Raw genomic sequence first — 26,857 nt, forward strand, 5'->3', positions numbered from 1 at the left:
CACCTTGTCAACTTGAGACATCAATGAAAGATAGGGAAGAAAAAAAAAACTCTGAAAATTCTTCTGAAACATTGTCTTCTCAGACAGATATCTAAACTTTCAACCATGCACACTGGCTTGTAATTCTTTTAAATTTGTGAGGAATAAGCCAACCATATAATGTTCAGTCTGACATTTGCAATTATTTTCCCTTAGACGAAAACAAAACCCTGATTAGTTCCAAAAATAAAACATAAAAGCTCAGTTGAGAAGCAAACCCTGTGGCTTAGAAATCATCACTCTGATTAACAACACATAAGTGTTACCTGATGAATGGATTCTTATCTCAGATGCAATTATCAACACATTTCTCGGGATCCCCACTGTTTTTATAGTTTATTCCCAGCTCTTGAAGCAATAACTTTAATAGCAATAAAGCAAAGGAAACCTCACCTCAGCACTCAGGCTGACTAGGCTTTCTCCCCTCGGTCAACAGAGACCATGGAATGAGGTGTTCAAACTAGGCTCAAGAGCTGTCCAGGAAGGTACCTATTTCTCTACCCTCAGAAGTCCTTGCATCTGGCTCCTGGAGGGGTAAGCTTCACAATTAAGCCCATTGCTAGAGCCTGCTGAGACAATCAGGAAAAGCAGGGCCTCTGCCCTCAGGAAATCCTGGCCTGAGTCTTGGCTGGCCTCCATCCTGGGGATGACTCCACCAAGCTGTTGGTGGTACCAGAGCAAAGTGCTTCTGCCAGTGGGGCTAGAGCATCATCCAAGTCAGAGGGGCCACTGGAGTACAAGGAGGTCAAATCTGGACTCCCTTTTCTCCTGGAAGTTGTGGGTGTGGGGTGTGGGCAGGGATCACACAGAGGAGAGAGACATGGGGTAAGAGGGGAGTTGGAGAGGGTCATGTGGCCTTTTCACTAGGAAAACTGAAAGGGTCTGGCAGGCATCTGTATCACTGAGAACATACTCTAAACAAGTATGGCATTTAGAAGGTTCAATGTCCAAGACTTTTTATTCAACTCAACACATATTACGTGCCTACAGGTACCCATCATCATCGACTGGAAACTTACCTCACATAATTACTTATGTTCTTACCACAGAGAAGAGTAGTTAAAAGGGAGAAAGTGAAAGCAGGTCAGAAGAAGATCAAATGATTGATTCAAAGCCTCATGACCGTGAGAGGCACCGTCACAGCCAGGAGACACCTTTTGTGCTTCATCCACCATTGGTTTATTGCAAAGTGAAGTTTAGGTTCAAAACAAAAGGGAGATAAGTCTACCAAGAACGAATTACACTAATTCACTAATTACAGTGAAGTCAACACACCAGACAGGAACATGTATTTAGTATCAGCTGTAGGTGGTTCTCAAAGTCAAAATTTATTAACTATTCAAATGGTCAAGCTGTACAGATTTTTTTCAGATGTACATACAACATATGTATATAATAACAAAGTTATTTTTAAATAAAATATTATTTCCTTAGGGACTAAAGGAACCACTAATTAATTAAATATTTGACGCACGTTTACAGGTACTATTAAAGATTTGACATAAATATGTAAGTCACATAGCCGAATCAGAAAAGCTATGACCCATATGACTGCATACTTTACTAATCCCATATTAAAGTAGAAAACAAAATTATGCCACATAAATGGAGCTGATTTTAAGAATCTTTTTATTAGAAGATAAAAGTGATGTCCATTTAAACCATCATTCCTAAAAGAGCTTCTAAACAATTAAATTATTACCTTAAATCCCAAACTATGATACAATCTTTACTATCCAAATTACCCTCTCTATTGGCTGATAGTACATCTGATCCCTCTATGATAAAGGCAATGGCCATTAACGATGACAATTAGCAGTAGTTATGTATACACAGCAGAAGTATAGACCATATGGTACAACTGACATACACACATTTTTGAATCACTACTCCTACTGAGAATAGGGTCAATGAAAATAATGATTAAAACCAACGGACATTTTATCTGTTCAGTCATTTGCTATCTTTAGGAGTAAACACCACACAACACTCATATTATATTTTCCATAAAATCTTTACATGTCCAAGATACTTTTTAATCCAGGTTCAGATTATTAACAATGAAAAGATATTCATCTTCTTTCCTACCTCCATGGACTTAATCAGGCCTGCATTCACCAGGTGCACAGAAATATTAGTAACTGGAAAGACGATTTGACTGTAGACTGTTTGCAAAACAGGAGTGCTCTATTTTAAGGCAAGTATCTTTATCACATACATACATAACAATTTATTCATTGGTGAACTTTATCATATGATAGTACAAAATTCAACAGAAAAACTGAGGTATAACTTTACCTAACATAAATACAAATGTCAGAAAGTGTAAGGACATTCTCAATGTACTTAACAAATTTCACCAAAAACTAAATAGAGAACTCTTCTCAAAGTTCTTATATGTCCAGAAATACCCAAGATTCTGAATGCTAGAAAAAATACTAGAAATTAAATACTCTAAAATCTTTGCAATAAGGCTCTCCACATAAGGCTACCTTTGATATAAGGCTACTTCAAACTTGGTCTGAAAATAGCAAAAATGTGCACCAAAATTCAAGCTATTCTTAACTAGAGAGGACTTGGTTTCATGAGGGATAGTGAGGTGATGAGTTTACTGAGCAAAAGCAAATTTTTAAAATACATCAAATAAAAAGTTTTCCTATCATTTTTTTAACATAAATCTAAACTATTGTGATATAAAAATGACTGAATGTGGGCTTCCCTGGTGGCGCAGTGGTTGAGAATCTGCCTGCCAATGCAGGGGACACGGGTTCGAGCCCTGGTCTGGGAAGATCCCACATGCCACGGAGCAACTAGGCCTGTGAGCCACAACTACTGAGCCTGCGCATCTGGAGCCTGTGCTCCGCAACAAGAGAGGCTGCGATAGTGAGAGGCCCGCGCACCACAATGAAGAGTGGCCCCCGCTTGCCGCAACTAGAGAAAGCCCTCACACAGAAACAAAGACCTAACACAGCCAAAAATAAATAAATAAATTCATTAATTAAAAAGCAAGTTAAAAAAAATAGACTGAATGTATAAGGTACTTTTTGGGCAAAACAGACACACCTTTACATAAATAATTTAAATGGAATATAATCCATAACTTGCTATATATAATATTTTTTTTAAAATCTACATTCTGTGACCTTTACAAAAGTAGATCTATTCTTTACTTTCAAGTTAGAAACAGTGCAACCATTTATCTTTGGATATTTCCAGTCAATGGCTGTATAAAATGAGAGATAATACAAATCTGTCATAGGCCATTCGGTGCATTAACATGTAAGCCATCAGTTTGGGGCCCTAAAAGAGAAAAAATGATTAATACTACATAAAGTGGAAAAAATATACCCCAGATTTCTGCTCTAGTCCAAACACTTACAGTCTTACAGTCCAAAAACTTAAAGTATTTTAAATTATTGAATAGTTTGATGCAATAACATTCAGTGAAAAAATCTGATTACTAACTGTATTCACATTAAAATGTTTTCCTTATGGGCTTCCCTGGTGGCGCAGTGGTTGAGAGTCCGCCTGCCAATGCAGGGGACATGGGTTCGTGCCCCGGTCTGGGAGGGTCCCACATACCGCGGAGCGGCTGGGCCCGTGAGCCATGGCCGCTGGGCCTGCGTGTCCGGGGCCCGTGCTCCGCGCCGGGAGAGACCACAGCAGTGAGAGGCCCGTGTACCGCAAAAAAAAATGTAAACTGACAGTATTCATTATGCTTAAATACAAAGGTAAACTAATGACAAGGTAAATTTTTTTTTAAGTTTGACAATTACAGCATTCATTTCCTCTGTCAAAGTCCCGGTGATATTAACAAGAAAAAATATTCTAATTATTTTCACCTAATACTTTAATCAAATACTCTAGAAAAATATTGTTCTAAAGGAAGTTCAGCAGGAATTGCTTATTACATTTCCAAATTAGATCAACATAAGAAAAACAAAATGGGGTTCAAAAATTTAGACCATGTAACTGAATAAATAATAACAATAATGACAAATAATATCCCAAATTTGGAAAATTTAAGAGCAAAACATTTTGGTAACCTCATCCTTGATGGCATATGAACAAAAGGAATTTAAGATTGTGGATGGAAAAATGGTAGTTTCCATCAAAAGAGGAATACACAGAGTAACCAGAAAGGTTCACAACCCCTAAATTCCACTTCCACAGTGATGTCAGGCATCATCTGGTTGTGGAGCCTCCTGCCAATTCCTACAGAAACAGGCAGAAAGCACCCAGCACCCTCAAGTTTTCGATTCTTTGCAAAAATGTCCTGACATTGGTTAACAGCAGAGGGTGGGAAAAAAGGAGTGGTAAGTGTAAATACCAAGTTAAGCGCTCCTTTGTTTGAAGGGATCTAGAAACCTGCTTATTTACTAATTAACCCAACATACCACTGACTTCAAACACTTGCACCTCTAAAGACAGCCACAAACCAGCCACTGTTTCTTTTTTTTTTCAGTCCCACCCCCGCCTCAGCCCACTGCTCCCCGCTCTACTGTACACTGGGCCTTCCTGTGTTGCTCACACTCCTAACACCTCAACCAGCCACTGCTTTTGTCCACAGGACCATTCACTCTTGTACCTGTGGCTAATCACAACCGCACCTGGAGCTAGGATCTAGGATCATAACTCCATTAGGTTTGATACTTGCATTTCCATTGAAGATTATTAATATTCACCCAGCACATTCATGGGATTTATTAAAAATGTAGCCATTAACCAAAGGCCCTTGGGGCATATGTACAAAATTAGAGAACTGTAGTATTCAGTCAAATACTACATTAGCAATATTACTCATGAAAAAAAATTCCAGTGGAGCTCTGTCCATTAAAAGATAGTCAGGCTTGAAAACTTGACCTTGCAGGTGATCTCCCAAACCATTTGGGGGAGCGTTGTTTACAAATAACATTGAACTTTTCACCAGTTATTTTACTGACATAATTTCTTAGAGGAATTTCAGAATGATTATATTCATGGCTAGGGTTACATTAAAAAATCTGGGCTTAGTATTTGTGTAAAGGAAGCTCAGAATAGGTCTTCTGAGCAGAACGGGAGGGTTTTTTCAAAAGGCATCTGCCAGGGCAAGGGCAGCTGATGGTCATCCCTGTGTGCCCCACAGGGCCCAGCCCGGAAGTCAGGCAAAAGCTCCTACTACGTGCACACAAGGGATTAAAAATAAGAATAATAATTTTTTAAAAAGCCTTTCCTGCAGCAATGCTGCAGGTTAATTAACTATCAAGTGCTGTTTTTGAGATGGCTTCTTCCCCATCCCAGTAATTCAGTGATACTTGCACTTCCTGTAAGTACTATGAAAAGATGCAGACAAACACACTAGGAAACCCAATTCCAGGAAGCTGGTTCTCAAGCTTTTCTACCAAGGTATCCCCAAGATAGGCAGAAGAAGAAAATTGCAACAGCTCTAATCCGACTGTTCAGGGAGATACAGTCCGCTTTTATCCACACCCTCTGGCATTCTCCTAGTATTCCTGTAATATCTAAGTCTGAGAAGCAAAAAGTCAGGTAATAAAAAGGCATTAAAATAAACCAACCAACAGAAACAAATTATCTCTAGTGTCTGTGTGTCTCTGTATCTTCAGGCAAGTGAACACAAATTCAAATTAACTTGGGTTAATGAAGAGAGTCAGTTTAATAGTCTTAGAAACCATTAAATGTGTATCAATTGACAAACTGTAAAAACCATCAAGAAGCACTTCTTTGGCTTCAACCTGATTAGCATCTTGTATAGATTTACAAACTCGCTTCAAGAAAATTATTTCCTGACACAGATAGTACAAGAACTCAACTCACAAGAAAATCTGCCCATCTCTTCATTAAAACACATTGTTAGAATCCAACACCCTTTCATGATAAAAACACTTAACAAACTAGGTATACAAGTTCCTCAACCTGATCGCAGGCATCTATGAAAAACCCACAGCTAACATTATACTTAATAGCGGAAGACTAGAAGCTTTCCCTCTAAGATCAGGAAAAAGAAAAGGATGTCCATTCTCACAACTCCTATTTGACATTGTACTAGAAGTTCTAGCCAGGGTAATTAGGCAAGAGAGGAAAAAAAGGGAAGTAAAAAGTAAAACTATCTCTCTTTGCATATGACATTATCTTATATATAGAAAACAATAAAAAAATCCTCAAAAAACGATTAGAACTAACAAACAAGTTCAGCAAGGTTATAGGATACAAGATCAATATACAAAAATCAGTTGTATTTCTATACACTAGCAATGAACAATCTGAAAAAGAAATTAAGAACACAATTCCATTTACAATAGCATCAAAAAGAATAAACACTTAAGAATAAATTAAATCAAAGAAGCACAAGACTTGTACACTGAAAGCTATAAAACATTGGAAGAAATTAAAGAAGACTTAAATAAACGGAAAGACATCCTGTGTCCATTGATCGGAAGACTTAGTATTGTCAAGATGGAAAAACTCCCCTAATTGATCTACAGATTCAATGCAATCCCTATCAAAATTCCAACTGCCTTTTTTGCAGAAATGGACAAGCTGATCCTAAAATTCATATGGAAATGCAAGAAACCCAGATAGCCAAAACAGTCTTGTAAAAGAAGAGGAACTCATATTTCCTGATCTCTAAACTTACTATAAAGCTACAGTCTTCTATGTGGTTTTGGCATAAGAGTACACGTGTAGATCAATGGAAAAGAATTGAGAATCCAGATACACCCACAAATCTATGGTCATCCAGTTTTTGACAAGTATGCCAATACCACTCAATGGTGGAAAGAATGGTCTTTTCAACAAATGATACAGGGACAACTGTATATCCACCTCCAAAAGAATGAAGTTGGACCCCTACCTCACACCATATATAAAAAATTAACTCAAAATGGATCAGAGACCTGAAAGTAAGAGCTAATATAATAAAAATTTTAGAAGGAAATAGAAGAGTAAATCTTCATTACCTTGAGTTCTTTAAGATACAATACTAAAAGCACAAAAGACAAGAGAAAAAATAAATTGGACTACATCAAAAGTTAAAACTTGTATGCTGCAAATGATATCATTAAGAAAATGAAAAGACAACCCCTTCATCTGAGAGAAAATATTTGCAAATCATATATCTGATAAAGTTCAGTATCCAGAATATATAAAGAACTCTTAAAATTCAACAATTAAAAAAATCCATTTTTAAAAAATGGTCAAAGGATTTGGATAGACCTTTCTCCCTAGAGGGTATATAAATAATCAATAAGCACATGAAAAGATGCTCAACATCATTAGTCATTAGGAAAATGCAAATCAAAATCACAGTGAGATATTAACTCACACCGACCAGGATGCTATTACTTAAAAAAAAAAAAAAAAGGACAAGGAATAATTGTTGGGGAGGATGTGAAGAGATTGGAACCTTTATATGTTGTCAGTGGGAATACTAAATGGTTCACCTGCTTTGAAAAATAGTATGACAGTTCCTCAAAAAGTTAAACATGGTGTTACCATATGACCAGGAATTTCATTCCTAGGTATATACCCAAGAAAATGAAAAACCTATGTTCACACAAAAACTTGTACATGAATGTTCATAACAGCATTGTTCACAACAGTCAAAAAGTAAAAATAACACAAATGTCCATCAAAAGAGAAATAGATAAACAAAATGTGGTACATCCATACAATAGAATATTATTCAGCAATAAAAAGAATGAAGTATTGATCCAGGCTACGATATAGATGAACCTTGAAACATTATGCTAAGTGAAAGAAGATGGACACAAGGGCCACATGTTTCCATTTATACGAAATGTCCAGAATAGGCAAATCCCTAGAGACAGAAAGTAGATTAATGGTTGTCAGGAGATGGGTAAGGGAGGAATGAGGAGTTACTGCAAATGAGTATGGGGTACATGAAAATGTTCTAGAATTAGAACATTTAGTGGTGATGGTTACATAGCTCTGTGAGTATACTAAAACCCACAGATTTATATACTTTAAAATGATACATTTCATGGTATGTGAATTATATCTCAATTTGTAAACAATACATAAATATATTGCTAAGAACACCTCATATTTATTTAGTTCCACTTTTTAACTCCCCTAACTAGCCTTCCAAAATCACCTAAAGCTTATCAACAAAACCACAATGCTTACAATTGATCCATCAATTTAGTCAAATGTCCAGTAACTACTTCTCACTCCCCTCCCTAGCCACTCACTTGCCTCTTGGCATGGTGAAAACATGTTTAACCTCACTTGTGTGGTTTTAAACAGAATAAGATGTGAATTACTAAACTGAGAAAGGGAAAGGCAGAAAAGATTTAGAAGAGGCAATAAAAAGAAGGTATCCACCCTTTCATCCCTGGCTACCCCTTAGAAAACTTTTGAGGGGATCAGGAAATCACATCCAAAAGCTAATAAAAATTAGCTGATAACAATTCTCATTAAGTTAAATGTTCTAATTCCTCAAATCTTATTTCACACATAGCAGCTTTTCAATAATTTGATATGAGTCTGATCCCCATGCAAGTATGTTCTTCACAAGAGACCTCATTCTTACATACATGAAAAGTCAAATCTAAAAAACATATAGTTCAGGGGACAATAACACAACAGAAGGATGACTCACAGGTTAAAAGAATTCCCTAACCGAATTCCTATACACATTCATTATTGTGTATATGAAATATGATGAAATTTACAAAAAAAATTTTCATACTAATGTTTGGAAACCTATTTATTACAAAAAGGGGATGCACCTAATTATTTCTTGCATGCTACAATGCTCCTATCTCTGCCATGCACTGCAGCACAGAAAAGTGCATAAATAAAAACTGTATTTAAGAAAATGACACAAACACGCATATGCTCAATTTCTTTCTGACCTTTTTAAACTGAGTGACTGGAAGAGCTAATTAAATGTGATTTCCCTTATGTAAGCCAAAGCTTTCAAAAAGGGGACGATGACCCATTATTCTAATTTTAAAACTATACTATACTTATATAATTTTTTTTTAAAAAAAACCTTACAATGGTAAAGATTATCGAATGAATAAAAATACAGGTAAGAAAAAAAGAAAAAAAAATACAGGTAAGAAGTTAGGCAGTTTATCTCAAAGCAAAAAAAAATCTAAACTTTCCACTTCTGTTCAATGAATAAAAATAAACAGCCTTTCACATGGACCTGAAAGCTAAGCCTTATATTAATTTCAAAATTTTGCATTTTAGTTCCAAACGTTTCATATGAAAGAGTGGCTATGGCTAAAAAAATGAGGGAAAAAAAATATGCACAGCTATGGCCACACACACAATTCTCTTGTAGCAGAGTCAAGGATTTAAACTCAAATACTGCTCTCCACTAAGGAAGTAAAATTCTCCTGCCCTCTGCATTGTAGAGAAGGAAAGCATGGAATTCCACTGGAGCTCCAAGATCAAGTTTGTAACATACAGTTAAAAAGCAATATGTTAAGTTGAATAAATCCCTGTATTTTATTTTATTTTTTAAAATATGGAATGCTTCATGAATTTGTGTGTCATCCTCGCGCAGGGGCCATGCTAATCTCTGTATTGCTCCAATTTTAGTATATGTGCTGCTGAAGCGAGCAAAAATCCCTGTATTTTAATACAGCAAAACACCTGTCATTACTAACACTTTTTTTCTCTAATGGAAAAAAAAAACATTTTATAACAATAAACACTACAAATGGCCTCCACTCTGTCATGGGCAGAATTATAGAATTATTTCAAAACAATTAAAATAATTGAAGTCTAGGAGGGGAAAACCTACCAAGTACAAAGTCATGGTAAGTTTTAGTTTTGGTTTCAATACAACATTGCATAAATTAAGTAAAAGCACTACTCCAGACATAAATGATAGAGCATTACTTAGTCCTGGTAGGTGAACTCCAAATAATATATACTCCCTCTGGCTTTCATCCACTAAGTGTATATTGGTATAGTGTTGATAGTTTAAAATATAAATTAAAGGATGCTCATCAAAGCTATGTAAAATTAATTTGTTCAAATTATAGCATAAATGCAGATTATCCAATTCAATTCCGTGACAAATAATAAACTCACAATTGAGCTACACCAACAGTCAAAAGTTTAAGTGCTTATTGGGAATGTCTGGGAGAATTGGAAAAATCTGAAAGTTTAGGCATAAGTGTGGAATTGCTAAAAGAAAAATAAAAGTTAATGACAGAATGGGACAATATAATCGTGCTTGTGGATGACATTTCACAAGTCTATGGAAAGCTCAACAGCATGGGGCAGCAAATTATTAGTTTACTTTTCAGGGGCAGAACTGATATGCCCAGTCCTCCAAGTACAGATGGGTCTGGAAAGGCAGGAAGCAAAACACCATATGAAAGCATGCTGAACAAGCAGAGAAGTGTATGAAACCTTCCCTGACCAAAATGGAATTTTTCCAGAACACTCCATTAAAGCTTCAACCCATGTTACTTCCTCTTCAGTTATGACATTTCTCAACCTGGCCCTTCTAAATAATGCAATGATAAACTATGAAATAACTGCACTTATTTGCATGTATGTGAATGAGTGCACAACTGTGAAGTTTTGCAATTTAAAAACTCTATTGAAGGGCTTCCCTGGTGGCGCAGTCGTTAAGAATCCGCCTGCCAATGCAGGGGACATGGGTTCAAGCCCTGGTCCGGGAAGATCCCACATGCTGCAGAGCAACTAAGCCCGTGCGCCACAACTACTGAGTCCATGTGCCACGACTACTGAAGCCCACGCGCCTAGAGCCCGTGCTCCACAACAAGACCCAACAAGACAAGCCACTGCAATGAGAAGCCCGTGCACTGCAACGAACAGTAGTCCCCGCTCACCGCAACAAAGAGTAGCCCCTGCTCGCCGCAACTAGAGAAAGACCATGCGCAGCAACAAAGACCCAATGCAGCCTAAAATAAATAAATTTTAAAAAAAGCAACTCTATTGAAAATCTGAGTTCCCTATACACTGGTCCCAAATCCTCCTTCCTGACATCTAGAGCATCTAAAAGCAACATCTGATTTTTTTTTTTTTTTTTTTTTTTTTGCGGTACGCGGGCCTCTCACTGTTGTGGCCTCTCCCGTTGCGGAGCACAGGCTCCGGACGCGCAGGCTCAACGGCCATGGCTCAAGGGCCCAGCCGCTCCGCGGCATGTGGGATCTTCCCGGACCAGAGCACAAACCCGTGTCCCCTGCATCGGCAGGCGGACTCTCAACCACTGCGCCACCAGGGAAGCCCAAAAAGAAAATATTTTTAAGAGAAATCCTTCGTGCCTTCTGAAGTTACCAAAAAAAAAAAAAAAAAAAAAAAAAAAGTATGTCCAAAGAGTACTGAATTAAAGTCTGAAAACCAGGTTTCTGAGGCGTGCTCTGACACTAGGGTGACCAAGTGTCCCAGTTCACCTGAGACTAAGGGATTTCCCAGGATGGGGGTGCGTTTAGTGCTAAAACCAAGAAAGTTCCAGGCAAACCAGGGTAAGCTGGTCTCCCTACGGGTGATGACGGCTAAATCACAACCCACTGGGAGCACAGCGGCCTGTAGCTAACATTTAGATGGGATAAAGGACATAGTAAGGGTCAAGGTAAACCAGAAGGTCTCCAGGGCCCTTTAGTTGTAATTTATTATGACCCTATGACATATTTATACCACATTTGATTGGAATGTATATTTCATACCATAAGTGAATGTACATTTATGTAGGGTCAGAGGGCGCTGGAAATATTTTGTGAAGCTATGCGTTAAATTTGGAGTTATATATGCTTAATAGCAAAACAGAGCTAGGAGTTTTCAGCTTTTTATTTTTCATTTCTATAGTAAAGAGGAAAAATAAGCTGCTTCTAGAAAATATCAAGCCAACAGAGAAAATTCTTCCAATACCAACATCCAACTTAATCCCATCTCTCCTCCTCCCAGATCATTGGAGACCTAGGACATCTGGACAAACGTTTAAAAACAGGAAATATTATTTTGACTTACTGCCACCATGAAAGAACACATTTCCACATTTTTAAGAAAGTAAGAACTTAGAAACGTGTGCTTACAAGTAACTACAAAACCCAAGAGAAAAGCAAATGCAACTGTAGCAACCAGCAATAACAAGAGTCATAAAGAGCCCGTGCTCTGCAACAAGAGAAGCGCACTGCAATGAAGAGTAGTCCCTGCTCACTGCAACTAGAGAAAGCCTGCACGCAGCAACGAAGGCCCAATGCAGCCAAAAATAAATAAATAAAAGATAAAGAAGACCTTGAATTGTTAGAGTATATTTACTTTCAAATATGATTCCTAATTTTGGATCTTTAATTCTGAAAAATCCCACTTAAGTGGATACAAAACAAGTCATACATTACAAGATCAAGTCTAATAAGCTCACGTGCAGTACAATGAAAACAAACATTCGGGATTCCTCTTTCCTCCTTGGGCATTCTAATTTAAGATACCTGACTTACTGAGACTAATATAGGTCCTAATGAAAGCATTTCTGCCATGAAGACTGAGTTATGAGAAATTTCCAAAAGTACAACTATGAAAGAAGTGCTACTCAATTATTATTTTTTAAGGCAGTAACATTCAGGGAAAGCTATAAGAAAATGCCCCTGTTCCTAAAAAACTACAACATCCAAGATATATATATTTTTCACTCATGAATGAACTATTCTATCAGGTCTCATCATCATCCTTACTACACGGGTGGCTGAACTGCCATTAGCATTTATCTAACATGCTCCTTTATGAGAACTGGTCCTATGAAAACTTTGGCATCACCAACAAGCGATTTCTTACTAGCTACTCAAGGGCAGCCTCAAAGTCTGCTTGTGAATTTACATGTGTGACTCTATACATACCCATACAGGTATACAGTTCTCCTTGTCTCTTCAAAAAGCAGTTTCTCTTCCCAAATCAGTCAACAGTTTGTGCCCAAGTCTATGTCTATCACATATGCTGTGGGGACATGAAGGTGTGTGGGAGAGAGAGGATTCCAGCCCTCAAGATAGTTATACTTTACTTGGGGAGATAAGACATATATTCTCATGAAGAGTTCTCAGTGCCAGAAAAATTGCTGGCTGTCTTATTCTTGTTAGTAATGTAGGGGTGCTATCACCTGCCTATTATTTGCATAAATCACAAAGCCTTAATCAAAATAGGTAAGAAAAAATAAATCCATGCTATCTATTTCAAATATATTAAAATACAATAAATATACAATAAATAACAGAGCTTATTTTGAGTATGTAATAAGTAACATACCAGTGTGCAATAGTAGGCAAGATGGAGCGAGAGTCTTAATGGCCAAAATATCACTTAAATTCAGGAAAGGAAATTAGGGAAAAGGAATGGTTTCACTATTATTACCTCAGCAGTGACAACAGCCAAGAGTGTGGTTTCTCAAGGCTTTTCTTGAAACCCAGAGGTGTGTTAAGAATAAGCTGTTGGGCTAGATTCCTAGAGATCTAGGTTTTAGCCCCACCTCCTTCACGATCATATCCTCTCTTGCCCTGGTTTTCTACCCATACTGCTTGAGGCTGGAACTAGATGATGGCTAATATTCCTTTAATGAACACTTCTGGTAACCCTTTCTCTGATAAATATATCCAGGTCCCCTTTCCAACGCTTCTGCTCCCCCTCCCACCCCCACTAAATTACAGTGTATAACATGAAATTAGTCATGAATCTATGACTTTCATTTTTTGTGTTTCTATACTGACGGCTTTACGGCAACTGGTTAAAAAAGCAAAATCCTAATTCAGATTGCTAAAATTCAGCAGTAAACAATCATCAGTTTCACATTATCTAGTCCTAGTAACCTAGCCAGATTAGTATGGCATATTATTCAATATTGTTACAAGAAGTTTTGGCATAGCTATAATTGACAATGGTGAAGATCAGCTCAAATAATTATGTATTCATTGTTTTTAGCTGACTTAAAATTGGCTTGGCTACACAGCAACCAAGAGTAAGGAAATAATTTTTTTTTTATGATAATCTAGTGACAACATCTAAGTACGACTTTGGTATAAAACGGCTACATAAATATCCTTTCATCTTAAGTCTTATTAAACCCATGGTGTTTGGCAAAAAAAGTTAAGAGCAGAAGAAGATAAGTATGGGTTGTAATATCAAACTATTTCCATTATCATTTTAATGTTGGAAATCTTGTTTGGACATCCAAATCTTAGGATAATTATCACCTAGTAACAGCAATGAATTCCAATAAAATGAACTCCAATAAAATGCTAAACAATACAAATACTCTTTTTAGTCATATCAGGACAGAGAAAAAAGAAATCCAAAATGGAAAAGTAGGAACATACTCAATCTTCCATGAAGCTGTATGATAAGGTGAAAAATAGGAACAAACATAAATCAGATAATTGAGAAATATGCTGGAGAAGTTTTTCAAATACTATTCTTGCTTGTATCTACTAGCTCCACTATACAGTTTAAAATCTGGCCAAATTTTTAAAGTAGTTGTTAAACACTTCCTGCATCTGACATATGTTTCCAGGGTACTTCTGACATTGATATGAGAGATTATAAAACATTTAGAAATGAAAATGTTACTCTCCAACAAAAAACACTATAACTTCCAAGCTTCCTCTGCATTCACAAGACGGAAAAACATTTGGAAAAGAGTAGCTTTCGGTTTTAAAATGTTCAAATAATATACTTTAAAACAAACACAAAAGGTGTAATTGTTCAAGGCAAGGAAGGTACAAGTCTAAATAAAACAGAATCCTAAAATTTACTCTAGGAGTCATTCCTTTTCCTTTGCAGTCTCAATCATATTTACTCCATAATAAGTAAACTGCTTTACCCCTTCAGCTGAGAAGGACAATTTTTACTCTACCAAGGTGATGACAGGACCACTGCAGTGCTCACCCAACGAGAAATGCATGAATATGAAGTAGCGTCAACTCGATCAAATGAAGTGTATGCAAGATTTGATTTGCAATGCATTAATTTAGGAACTCAGCGGAGAGGCTCCTACTATATCTAGCTGATCTAAACTTGAGCTCATGATAACACTGCACGAAGCTATGGTAGATAAAAGTGATAGGTAATGCCAATAAAACGATTCCACTGACAACACAAACTCCTCCAAGAATTCTTCCAGGCATTGTGATAGGATACATATCTCCATAGCCAACTGTAGTCATAGAGATAATCACCCACCAGCAGGCAGCAGGAATGCTGGCGAAGTCCTTGTTGGATGTTTCCAGGTCCAACCCATGTTCAAGAAGCTGAGAAAGTGCACTAAAGATTGCCATGGCAACACAAATGAAGACAAGCAACATAACCATCTCTCGGTAACATCGTTTGAGAGTCAAACCGAGTGTCTGAAGACCAATGAAGTGACGGGCAAGCTTAATCACCCAAAAAATCCTCATCATTCTAAGCACCCTCAAGGTGACTCCAGCCCTCTGGAGTTGAGAATTCTCGCCCGTAAATACTGTCATTAACACGGAGATGTAATACGGCGTGATTGCCAGTAAATCAATGATGTTCAGGGGTCTCTTGACAAACTCACACTTGTTTTTGGAGACGATGAACCTCACAATGCATTCTGCAGTGAACCAACCTATGCAGATAGCTTCAATTATCCTGTCAAGAGAACAAAAGAAGAATTGATCATTTTATTTTTAAGCATTTTAATAGCTCTTAGATTTCTTCAGATAGTACTACACTGACATACACATTTAGTTACCTTTCCAGAAAACATAAAAGAACAGACAGCATTACCAACATCATCAGACCCACTGGGATGCAAGAGAACAACAAATACATCAACAAATGAAAACTGAACTTGATAAAGTTCTTATTTATATATGGCATGTAATAGCATTGAAAAAAACATGTTTGCTTTTTGTCACTGATACTTAAAAAAAAATCTATCTCATACTTGGTGGCTTGAAATTAACTTATACTCAGCTCGCCACACTATGAAATGTTATTCCATGAGGACAGTGGTTCTCTACTGTGATGTAAGTTATTAGGTAGGTCAGGAGGACTTGGTTCCTACAGACAGTGGACACACCCAAGTTTTCAATGATTTACTTCTTGGTAAATAAGAGTGAACTCAAGATCATCTACGAAAATGTCACTGTATTTTTTTTTTTCCTACAGGCTTGTGTGGGAGACACTGAATCTGAGCCTGCCTTTTGGGCTTTGCAGGAATGCCAGTGCCCTCACCAGGAGAGCACCAGGTCATGACCATCCTCATTACAAGCGTTATAGTGGGAAAAAGGCTGAGGAATACTGCAATGGAGCAAAACAATCACTAAGACCCAACAAGTTTGTTTGTTTGTTTTCCATAGCTATTTTTATTCAACATGTATCTTTAAAATATAGGGCCATGGACTTCTCTGGTGGTGCAGTGGTTAAGAATCCGCCTGCCAATGCAGGAGACACAGGTTTGAGCCCTGGTCCGGGAAGATCCCACGTGCCGTGGAGCAACTAAGCCTGTGAGCCACAACTACTGAGCCCGCGTGCCACAACTACTGAAGCCCGAGAGCCTAGAGCCCATGCCCCCACGCGCCGCAACTAGAGAAAGCCCGTGCGCAGCAATGAAGACCCAACGCAGCCATAAATAAATAAATAAATAAATAAATAAAATACAGGGCCACATTTAATCTAGAGTGGTATTTACCAACCCTTCCACGTCACTGCACACATTGAAAAGTATATTACCTACATAGCCTACTGGCATCAAGGGGTAGCATTCCTGAAGTGGAAGCCACCAGCCTCGCCCCACACTCCCCAAGGCTGAGGAATTAAATCTCAGCACAGTGGTTAGGAAGCCCTGACCCAGAGTGAGAGGTAATGCTAAGGTAATTTTTAATTAAATTACATTTTTTATTTGTAAATATTTTTATTTCAGTTATTTCATGCAGTAGCTTTAGAAAAGAAAATGCACTACAGTATATGTCTGTACAGTACAGTACAAATATGACTGTAATAAAATGTTTTAAACATGGCATTTAAAAAATTATAATTAAATTACATTTTAAAATTCAAATTTAAAGTTACAGTCCTTATACCATCATTCGTTTTTCTCCACATAATTCTGTCTTACTATTGACCTAGACCCAAACATGAGAAATATGATGGAGAGAGAAGAAAATGTAGCAGGTGGGATGGTAAGGTCTGTGGGGCAACATTTTGAAAAGAAGTACCCAAAGTGCATGGCACAGAACACAGATTGCACTGGATGTTTCTCAGGGAAATGAATAAATAAAATTAACCATGTTCCCCTACTATGGAGGTTCCTAGGGCCATAGAGATTAATTTTATTTATGTCTTGAATAGGTAGTACATTCACATGGTTTAAATTTCAAAGGTAAAAAAAAGAGTAGAGAAAGAAAATTCTCACCCTCACCCTATTCCCCAGTCACCTGGTTCCCCAGTATTCACTCCAGTCCAAATTCCTCACTGGTCAGAAGGGCAAGAACCACTGACCAACAAGAAAGTGGTAACTTGAGTATATTAATTTCCTGTGGCTGCTGTAAAAAATTACCACAAACTTGGCGGCTTAAGACAACAGAAATTTATTTTTTTCACATACCCAGAGGTCAGAAGTGCAAAATCATTATCACTGGGCCAAAATCAAGTGTTAGTAGGGCCCACTCCCTTCAGAGGCTCTAGGGGAGAATCCATTCCTTGCCTCTTCCAGCTCCTGGTTAGCATTCCTTGGCTTGGGGCCACATCACTCCTATCTCTGCCTCTGTGCTCACCGTGTCATATCTCCCTCTGCTTCCACCTTATAAGGATACACATGATAGCATTCAGAGCCCCTGGGATAATCCAGGACAATCCCCCATCTCAAGATTCTTAATTTAATCATATCTGCAACATCCCATTTGATATGTAAGGTAATATCCACTGGTTCCCAAGGATTAGGACCTGATATCTTTTGTTGAGAGGGAGGGATTATTCTTCAGCCTACACACAAACTAAGCAGGAAGATAAAGCCCACAGTGAAAGTAATCCAACCTACCGCTCAGTGAGGAAGGTCAGCAGATGAAGTCACAGCTGCCCCTATTTCTTTCTCTACTGTATTACCTGCTGCTCTGCACAGAGACCCCATTACTCTGTGGTTGGCAGCAGCTTCTCTATCCCCACCAGGCTATCAGTAAAAGCTGCTGCCATAATGACCTCTATGAACCTAGAGGCTTAGAAAACTGGGAGGGTAATGAAACTTGGTAGATCTAGAAGATAGGAGGCTGCATTTTTTCAATATTCAGTTTTAATAAACACATTACCATAATAAAACATTAACAGGGAGAAGGCATCCCTTCTCCCTGGTAATGCTCACCAAATACTCCATATGTTCCCCCATATTTCTAGCCCCTTTCAGTTAGGCAAGGTCACATGACCAGTTCTGATCTATGAGCTGTGAGCAAAATGACTACAGTTCTGGGTAGAGGCATGGAAGAGTAGGTGTGAATTCTCTTCCCTGCCATGGCAACCTGAAAGGCATGTGTCCTAAGTGGCTCCAAGATGGTGGGGTTCCTACCAGCTCAAGTCACTGAGTATATGTTCAAAGAAAGACAGACATTCCCCATCCTGACTCTGATTGGACATGGTATGTGGGCAACCAACAAATCCTTGTTGTGTTAAGCCACCAGAATTTCCAAGTTGGTTGCTATCCTAAGTAATAAACTGGTAAATTCAGTAAGTAATATGATACACACTCAAAAAGGATTGCAAGAGCACAAAGCAGTCACAGTAACAGTGTTCTTTGATCGGCTGTGGTTTTTACCAGTTCTCTAGCTAAAGTACTGTCTCTTCTCTAGCCAGACATGAGCAAGAGCACTAGACCTGATGCTGGGAGCCCTGCTGCTCTTCTCACTCTGATCTTCTAAGAGCTCTCCCATCAATAAAATCCTAAGATCCTATTAAATTAAGAAGAGTAGAGGCTTCCCTGGTGGCACAGTGATTGAGAATCCGCCTGCCAATGCAGGGGACGCGGGTTCGAGTCCTGGTCCGGGAAGATCTCACATGCCGTGGAGCAACAAAGCCCATGCACCATAACTACTGAGCCCACGCCACGACTACTGAAGCCCGTGCGCCTACAGCCCGCGCACCGCAACGAAGAGTAGCCCCCGCTCTCTGCAACTAGAGAAAGCCTGCACGCAGCAACGAAGACCCAACACAGCCAAATTTTTTTTTTAATAAATTTATTTATTTATTTTTGGCTGCGCTTCAGTAGTCGTGAGGCGGGCTCAGTAGTTGTGGCTCGCGGACTCTAGAGTGCAGGCTCAGTAGCTGTGGTGCACGGGCTTGGCTGCTCCGCGGCATGTGGGATCTTCCTGGACCAGAGACCGAACCTGCGTCCCCTGCATTGGCAGGTGGATTCTCAGCCACTGAGCCACCGGGGAAGCCCAAGAAGAGTAAAAATTTTAATTGTGCCAAAAACACCAGAACATTTTCCGCTAATTACTTCCACCAGCAGCCAAATTGTTCAGATTAAAAAGGAGGAAATCCAAATGACACTAAATAATCTCTCAGTAAGGGAATGTCAAAGAGGTAAACGCGTCTGTAATGAGGCCCACGGGGCTCCTCCTGCCCACCCCCCAAGTCAGACACAATTTATCCAGAATTCCACGCTAAAGAGATGAATAAGTGAGAAACCCCAGGCATCCCTCTTTCACCCAGGATTATGCCAAGGCATTCTCCAACAACAGACACCACTGAGCTGCCAAAGCTCCCATGCTTCCAAATGGCACTCTCGCCAGTGCCACCTCCAGCAACTGCTGGAGAACTTGAGTGCTGTGTTTTACTGAGCACTACAGCAAATGACTGGGCACTCCGAGGGCTACTTCTATAAAAAGCAAACTGAAAAAAAGAACGGAAGAAGATACTGAAGGATACCAGAATCCTTTGAAGCCTATTCTGAATTCTTTTGAGGCCCAAACATATAGAAGCTCATGAATTCACAGCTAAACATATATATATATATATATATATATATGCACACACACACACACACACACACACCGAGGCCTTTCAGTTGGGCACTGTGTTAAGCACTTTGTAGACATCATCTCATTTAACCCTTTTCAAGAACTTTATGGAGTGTCTACTTCCCCTAATATCTCCATTTTACAGATGACAAAACTGAGGCTGAAAAGTTAAACATCTCTTCTAAGATCACATGACTAAGAAACTGCAGTGGCACAGCTAATGAAACCCAGATCTATTGGGCTTTGAAGCACTAAGGAACATCTGAAAATGCTAATGATTTTTATGACAATGTTCATTGTTAATATTAAATTATATATGTCAATCTCTTGGTCTCCATGGTTGATGTATTAGAGCAGCATTTTTCACACTGCTGATTCTTAGCCCATTAATGGATCAAAATTGATGGAGGTATTTTTGGGGGAAATTAAAAAGAAATATTAGTGTGCATCAAAGTATAGTTTCATAAAACTTTTGTTTCAGCTACATATAATTGTGTACTAAGTTACGATGTAAAATGTATTCCCTTCTGTAGGCACTGGAGGACCTCAAAAATTGCTGGCAATCATCAGTCATTCTAATTCCCCTAACTGATCTGTCATGACAGAAGGCACTTCTGGCAATGACTCAGAGGTTTACAAACAGGCTCCACAGGAGAACAAATGCTTTTAGTGCTAACCATCCCCTCCTGCCTGCAAAAAAGACTAGGACAGGACATAAAAAGCCATTAACTATGTTGTATGAGGTGAAGATCAGTCTCCCTCTGGGTGCTAACTTCTCATCTTTTTCCCTCAACATTTTATTGTGAAAAATTTCAAACATGGAACAAATTAATTAATATTTTAAATATACTTGCTTATCACCTATTCACCCCTATATCCATCTGTTAACCTTTTTTTCTTGGATGCATTTTAAAATAAATCCAGACATCGGTGCACTTCCATCTAAAAAATTCAGAGTGCATATTATTAACCAGAGTTCAATATTTGTTTCATTTGTTTCTTTTGATTTGAATTTTACATGCAATGGAATGCACAAACCTTATGTGCACACTCACTGAGGTTGGACAAATGCGTAACCTCTATAACCGAAACTCCTATCAAGATATAGAGCATTCACATCACCTGAGAGGTCCCTGCCTTATTCATCTTTGTATCTCCTGCCCTTACTTCCCATCAGACATACAACAAGTGCTCAACAGCTTTTTGTCCAGTACAATGTAGTGACTTTGATAGAACCTGAAGTACTGGAATGGCTCTTCTGGGAGCTTTAAGGGATAACTGAAGCCTGTCATCAAAAAATGGTGCTGAGGGGACTTCCTTGGTGGCACAGTGGTTAAGAATCTGCCTGCCAATGCAGGGGACACGGGTTCGATCCCTGGTCTGGGAAGGTCCCACATGCCGTAGAGCAACTAAGCTTGTGCGCCACAACTACTGAGCCTGCACTCTAGAGGCCGCGAGCCACAACTACTGAAGCCCGTGCGCCTAGAGCTCATGCTCTGCAACAAGGGAAGCCACCCAATGAGAAGCCCGCGCACCACAATGAAGAGTAGCCCCCACTCACTGCAACTACAGAAAAGCCCGCGCGCAGCAACAAAGACCCAACGCAGCCCCCCAAAAAAGAATCCACCTGCCAATGCAGGGGACATGGGTTCAAGCCCTGGTCCAGGAAGATCCCACATACCGTGAAGCAACTAAGCCCGTGTGCCACAACTACTGAGCCTGCTCTCTAGAGACCGCGAGCCACAACTGCTGAGCCCACGTGCCATGGCCACTGCTCCGCAACAAGAGAAGGCACCACAATGGGAAGCCCGCGCACCGTGGCGAGGGGTGGACCCCGCTCGCCACAACTAGAGAAAGCCCTCGTGCAGCAACCAAGACCCAGTGCAGCCAAAAATAAATAAATAAATAAAAATTTATTTTTCAAACAATTGTGCTGAGTTCAGTTGGACCCTTACCTTACACCAAGTACAAAGGTTAATTCAACATGGATTAACTGCCTACATGTAAGACCTAAAACAAGTTTTTAAAAAAATTCCTAGAAGAAAATATAGGAGAAAAGCTTCATGACATTGGACTTGGCCACGATTTCTTGGCTATGACACCAAAAGAACAAACAACAAAAACAAAAATAGACAAATAGGACTACATCGAACTTAAAAGTTTTTGTGCCTCAAAAGACACAATCAACAGAGTGAAAAGGCAAGTTACAGAATAGGGGAAAATATTTGCAAATCATATATCTGATAAGGGATTAATATCCAGAATACATATCGAACCCCTACAACTCAACAACAAAAAAATCAAATAACCCAGGACTTGCATAGACACTTCTCAAAGATGGCATACAAATGGCCGGCTAGCATTTGAAAAGATGCTCAACATCACTAATCGTCTGAGAAATGCAAGTCAAAACCAATCAGAAGGTATCACCTCACACACATCAGGATACCTACTATTAGAAACAAAAACCAGAAAACAAGTATTGATGAGGATGTGGTGAAATTAAAATCTCTGTGTACTATTGGTAGGATTGTAAAATAGTGCAGCAGCTGTGGAAAACAGTATGGAGGTTCCTCAAAAAATTAAAAACAGAACTTCCATATCATCCAGCAATCCCACTTCTGGTTATATATCCAAAAGAACTAAAAGCAGGGTGTTAAAGAGATATTTACACACCTGTGTTCATAGCAGCACTATTCACAATAGCCAACAGGTGGAAGCAACCCAAATGATCATTAATGAATGACTCCATAAATAGAATGTGTCACAGTCTTACAATGGAATATTATTCAGCTTTACAAAGGAAGAAAATCCTGTCACATGCTAATAAATGGATGAACCTTCAGGACCTTATACTAAGTGAAAGATACCCAGTCACACACACACACAAAGACAAACACTGTATGATTCTACCTTTAGGAGGTATCTAAAGTAGTCAAAATTCAGAGAAACAGAAAATAGAATGGTGGTTACCAGGGGCTGAGGGAAGAGGAAAAAGAGAAGTTGTTGTTTAATGGGTATTTCCCCTAATATCTCAATATTACAGATTACAAAACTGAGGTTAAAAAGTCAAACATCTTTTCCAAGATCACACAACTAAGAAATTGCAGTGGCACAGGTAATAAAATACAGATCTACTGGGCTTTGAAGCACTAAGGAACATCTGAAAATGCTAATGATTTTTATGACAATGTTAATTTTTTTAAAATTAGTTTCTGCTTTATAACAAAGTGAATCAGTCATACATACACATCTGTTCCCCCATCCGTTCCCTCTTGCGTCTCCCTCCCTATCCCACCCCTCTAGGTGGTCACAAAGCACCGAGCTGATCTCCCTGTGCTATGCAACTGCTTTCCACTAGCTATCTACCTTACGCTTGGTACTGTATATATGTCCATGCCTCTCTTTCGCTTTGTCACAGCTTACCCTTCCCCCTCCCCATATCCTCAAGTCCATTCTCAAGTAGGTCTGTGTCTTTATTCCTGTTTTACCCCTAGGTTCTTCATGACATTTTTTTTTCTTAAATTCCATATATATGTGTTAGCATATGGTATTTGTCTTTCTCTTTCTGAGTTACTTCACTCTGTATGACAGACTCTAGGTCTATCCACCTCATTACAAATAGCTCAGTTTCGTTTCTTTTTATGGCTGAGTAATATTCCATTGTATATATGTGCCACATCTTCTTTATCCATTCATCCGATGATGGACACTTAGGTTGTTTCCATCTCCGGGCTATTGTGAATAGAGCTGCAATGAACATTTTGGTACATGTCTCTTTTTGAATTATGGTTTTCTCAAGGTATATGCCTGGTAGTGGGATTGCTGGGTCATATGGTAGTTCTATTTGTAGTTTTTTAAGGAACCTCCATACTGTTCTCCATAGCGGCTGTACCAATTCACATTCCCACCAGCAGTGCAAGAGTGTTCCCTTTTCTCCACACCCTCTCCAGCATTTATTGTTTCTAGATTTCTTGATGATGGCCATTCTGACTGGTGTGAGATGATATCTCATTGTAGTTTTGATTTGCATTTCTCTAATGAGTAAAGATGTTGAGCATCCTTTCATGTGTTTGTTGGCAGTCTGTATATCTTCTGTGGAGAAATGCCTATTTAGGTCTTCTGCCCATTTTTGGATTGGGTTGTTTGTTTTTTTGCTATTGAGCTGCATGAGCTGCTTATAAATTTTGGAGATTAACCCTTTGTCAGTTGCTTCATTTGCAAATATCTTCTCCCATTCTGAGGGTTGTCTTTTGGTCTTGTTTATGGTTTCCTTTGCTGTGCAAAAGCTTTGAAGTTTCATTAGGTCCCATTTGTTTATCTTTGTTTTTATTTCCATTTCTCTAGGAGGTGGGTCCAAAAGGATCTTGCTGTGATTTATGTCATAGAGTGTTCTGCCTATGTTTTCCTCTAAGAGTTTGATAGTTTCTGGCCTTACATTTAGATCTTTAATCCATTTTGAGCTTACTTCTGTGTATGGTGCTAGGGAATGATCTAATCTCATACTTTTACATGTCCCTGTCCAGTTTTCCCAGCATCACTTATTGAAGAGGCTGTCCTTTCTCCACTGTACATTCCTGCCTCCTTTATCAAAGATAAGTTGACCATATGTGCGTGGGTTTATCTCTGGGCTTTCTATCCTGTTCCATTGATCTATCTTTCTGTTTTTGTGCCAGTACCTCACTGTCTTGATTACTGTAGCTTTGTAGTATAGTCTGAAGTCAGGGAGCCTGATTCCTCCAGCTCTGTTTTTCATTCTCAAGATTGCTTTGCCTATTCGGGGTCTTTTGTTTTTCCAAACAAATTTTGAAATTTTTTGTTCTAGTTCTGTGAAAAATGCCAGTGGTAGTTTGATAGGGATTGCATTGAATCTGTAGATTGCTTTCAGTAGTAGTCTTTTTCACAATATTGATTCTTCCAATCCAGGAGCATGGTATATCTCTCCATCTATTTGTATCATCTTTAATTTCTTTCATCAGTGTCTTATAATTTTCTGCATACAGGTCTTTTGTCTCCTTAGGTAGGTTTATTCCTAGATATTTTATTCTTTTTGTTGCAATGGTAAATGGGAGTGTTTTCTTGATTTCACTTTCAGATTTTTCATCATTAGTGTACAGGAATGCCAGAGATTTCTGTGCATTAATTTTGTATCCTGCAACTTTACCAAATTCATTGATTAGCTCTAGTAGTTTTCTGGTAGCATCTTTAGGATTCTCTATGTATAGTATCGTGTCATCTGCAAACAGTGACAGCTTTACTTCTTCTTTTCCGATTTGGATTCCTTTTATTTCCTTCTCTTCTCTGATTGCTGTGGCTAAAACTTCCAAAACTAAGTTGAATAAGAGTGGTGAGAGTGGGCAGCCTTGTCTTGTTCCTGATCTTAGTTTCAGTTTTTCACCATTGAGGACGATGCTGGCTGTGGGTTTGTCATATATGGCCTTTATTATGTTGAGGAAAGTTCCCTCTATGCCTACTTTCTGCAGGGTTTTTATCATAAATGGGTGTTGAATTTTGTCAAAAGCTTTCTCTGCATCTATTGAGATGATCATATGGTTTTTCTCCTTCAATTGGTTAATATGGTGTATCACATTGATTGATTTGCGTATATTGAAGAATCCTTGCATTCCTGGAATAAACCCCACTTGATCATGGTGTATGATCCTTTTAATGTGCTGTTGGATTCTGTTTGCTAGTATTTTGTTGAGGATTTTTGCATCTATGTTCATCAGTGATATTGCCCTGTAGTTTTCTTTCTTTGTGACATCCTTGCCTGGTTTTGGTATCAAAGTGATGGTGGCCTCGTAGAATGAGTTTGGGAGTGCTCCTCCCTCTGCTATATTTTGGAAGAGTTTGAGAAGGATAGGTGTTAGCTCTTCTCTAAATGTTTGAAAGAGTTTGCCTGTGAAGCCTTCTGGTCCTGGGCTTTTGTTTGTTGGAAGATTTTTAGTTACAGTTTCAATTTCAGTGCTTGTGATTGGTCTATTCATATTTTCTATTTCTTCCTGATTCAGTCTCGGCAGGTTGTGCATTTCTAAGAATTTGGCCATTTCTTCCAGGTTGTCCATTTTATTGGCATAGAGTTTCTTGTAGTAATCTCTCATGATCTTTTGTATTTCTGCAGTGTCAGTTGTTACTTCTCCTTTTTCATTTCTAATTCTATTGATTTGAGTCTTCTCCCTTTTTTTCTTGATGAGTCTGGCTAATGGTTTATCAATTTTGTTTATCTTCTCAAAGAACCAGCTTTTAGTTTTATTGATCTTTGCTATCATTTCCTTCATTTCTTTTTCATTTATTTCTGATCTGATCTTTATGATTTCTTTCCTTCTGCTAACTTTGGGGGTTTTTTGTTCTTCTTTCTCTAATTGCTTTAGGTGCAGGGTCAGGTTGTTTACTCGAGACGTTTCCTGTTTCTTAAGGTGGGATTGTATTGCTATAAACTTCCCCCTTAGAACTGCTTTTGCCGCGTCCCATAGGTTTTGGGTCGTCGTGTCTCCATTGTCATTTGTTTCTAGGTATTTTTTTATTTCCTCTTTGATTTCTTCAGTGATCACTTCGTTATTGAGTAGTCTATTGTTTAGCCTCCATGTGTTTGTATTTTTTACAGATCTTTTCCTGTAATTGATGTCTAGTCTCATAGCATTGTGGTCAGAAAAGAGACTTGATACAATTTCAATTTTCTTAAATTTACCAAGGCTTGATTTGTGACCCAAGATATGATCTATCCTGGAGAATGTTCCATGAGCACTTGAGAAAAATGTGTATTCTGTTGTCTTTGGATGGACTGTCCTATAAATATCAATTAAGTCCATCTTGTTTAATGTATCATTTAAAGCTTGTGTTTCCTTATTTATTTT

The 26,857-nt window shown here is 38.5% G+C and overlaps 1 protein-coding gene and 1 non-coding gene across 3 annotated transcripts in view; both read right to left on the minus strand.

Annotated features, from left to right (window-relative positions):
* Window positions 1-9,532: 9,532 nt before the first annotated feature.
* Window positions 9,533-9,636, minus strand: LOC132502245 (U6 spliceosomal RNA). Its single transcript, XR_009534439.1, has one exon. It is a non-coding gene; the product is annotated as a U6 spliceosomal RNA (small nuclear RNA).
* Window positions 9,637-14,996: 5,360 nt separating this feature from the next.
* Window positions 14,997-26,857, minus strand: part of KCNG3 (potassium voltage-gated channel modifier subfamily G member 3) — a 29,060-nt gene continuing 17,199 nt past the window's right edge. For both annotated transcript variants that reach the window (XM_060117821.1, XM_060117820.1), the window contains exon 2: window positions 14,997-15,642. In XM_060117821.1, the coding sequence (XP_059973804.1) occupies window positions 14,997-15,642 (646 nt within the window). The remainder of the gene's footprint in view (window positions 15,643-26,857) is intronic.

This window comes from Mesoplodon densirostris, chromosome 14 (assembly GCF_025265405.1).
Source record: "Mesoplodon densirostris isolate mMesDen1 chromosome 14, mMesDen1 primary haplotype, whole genome shotgun sequence".
NCBI lineage: Eukaryota > Metazoa > Chordata > Mammalia > Artiodactyla > Ziphiidae > Mesoplodon > Mesoplodon densirostris.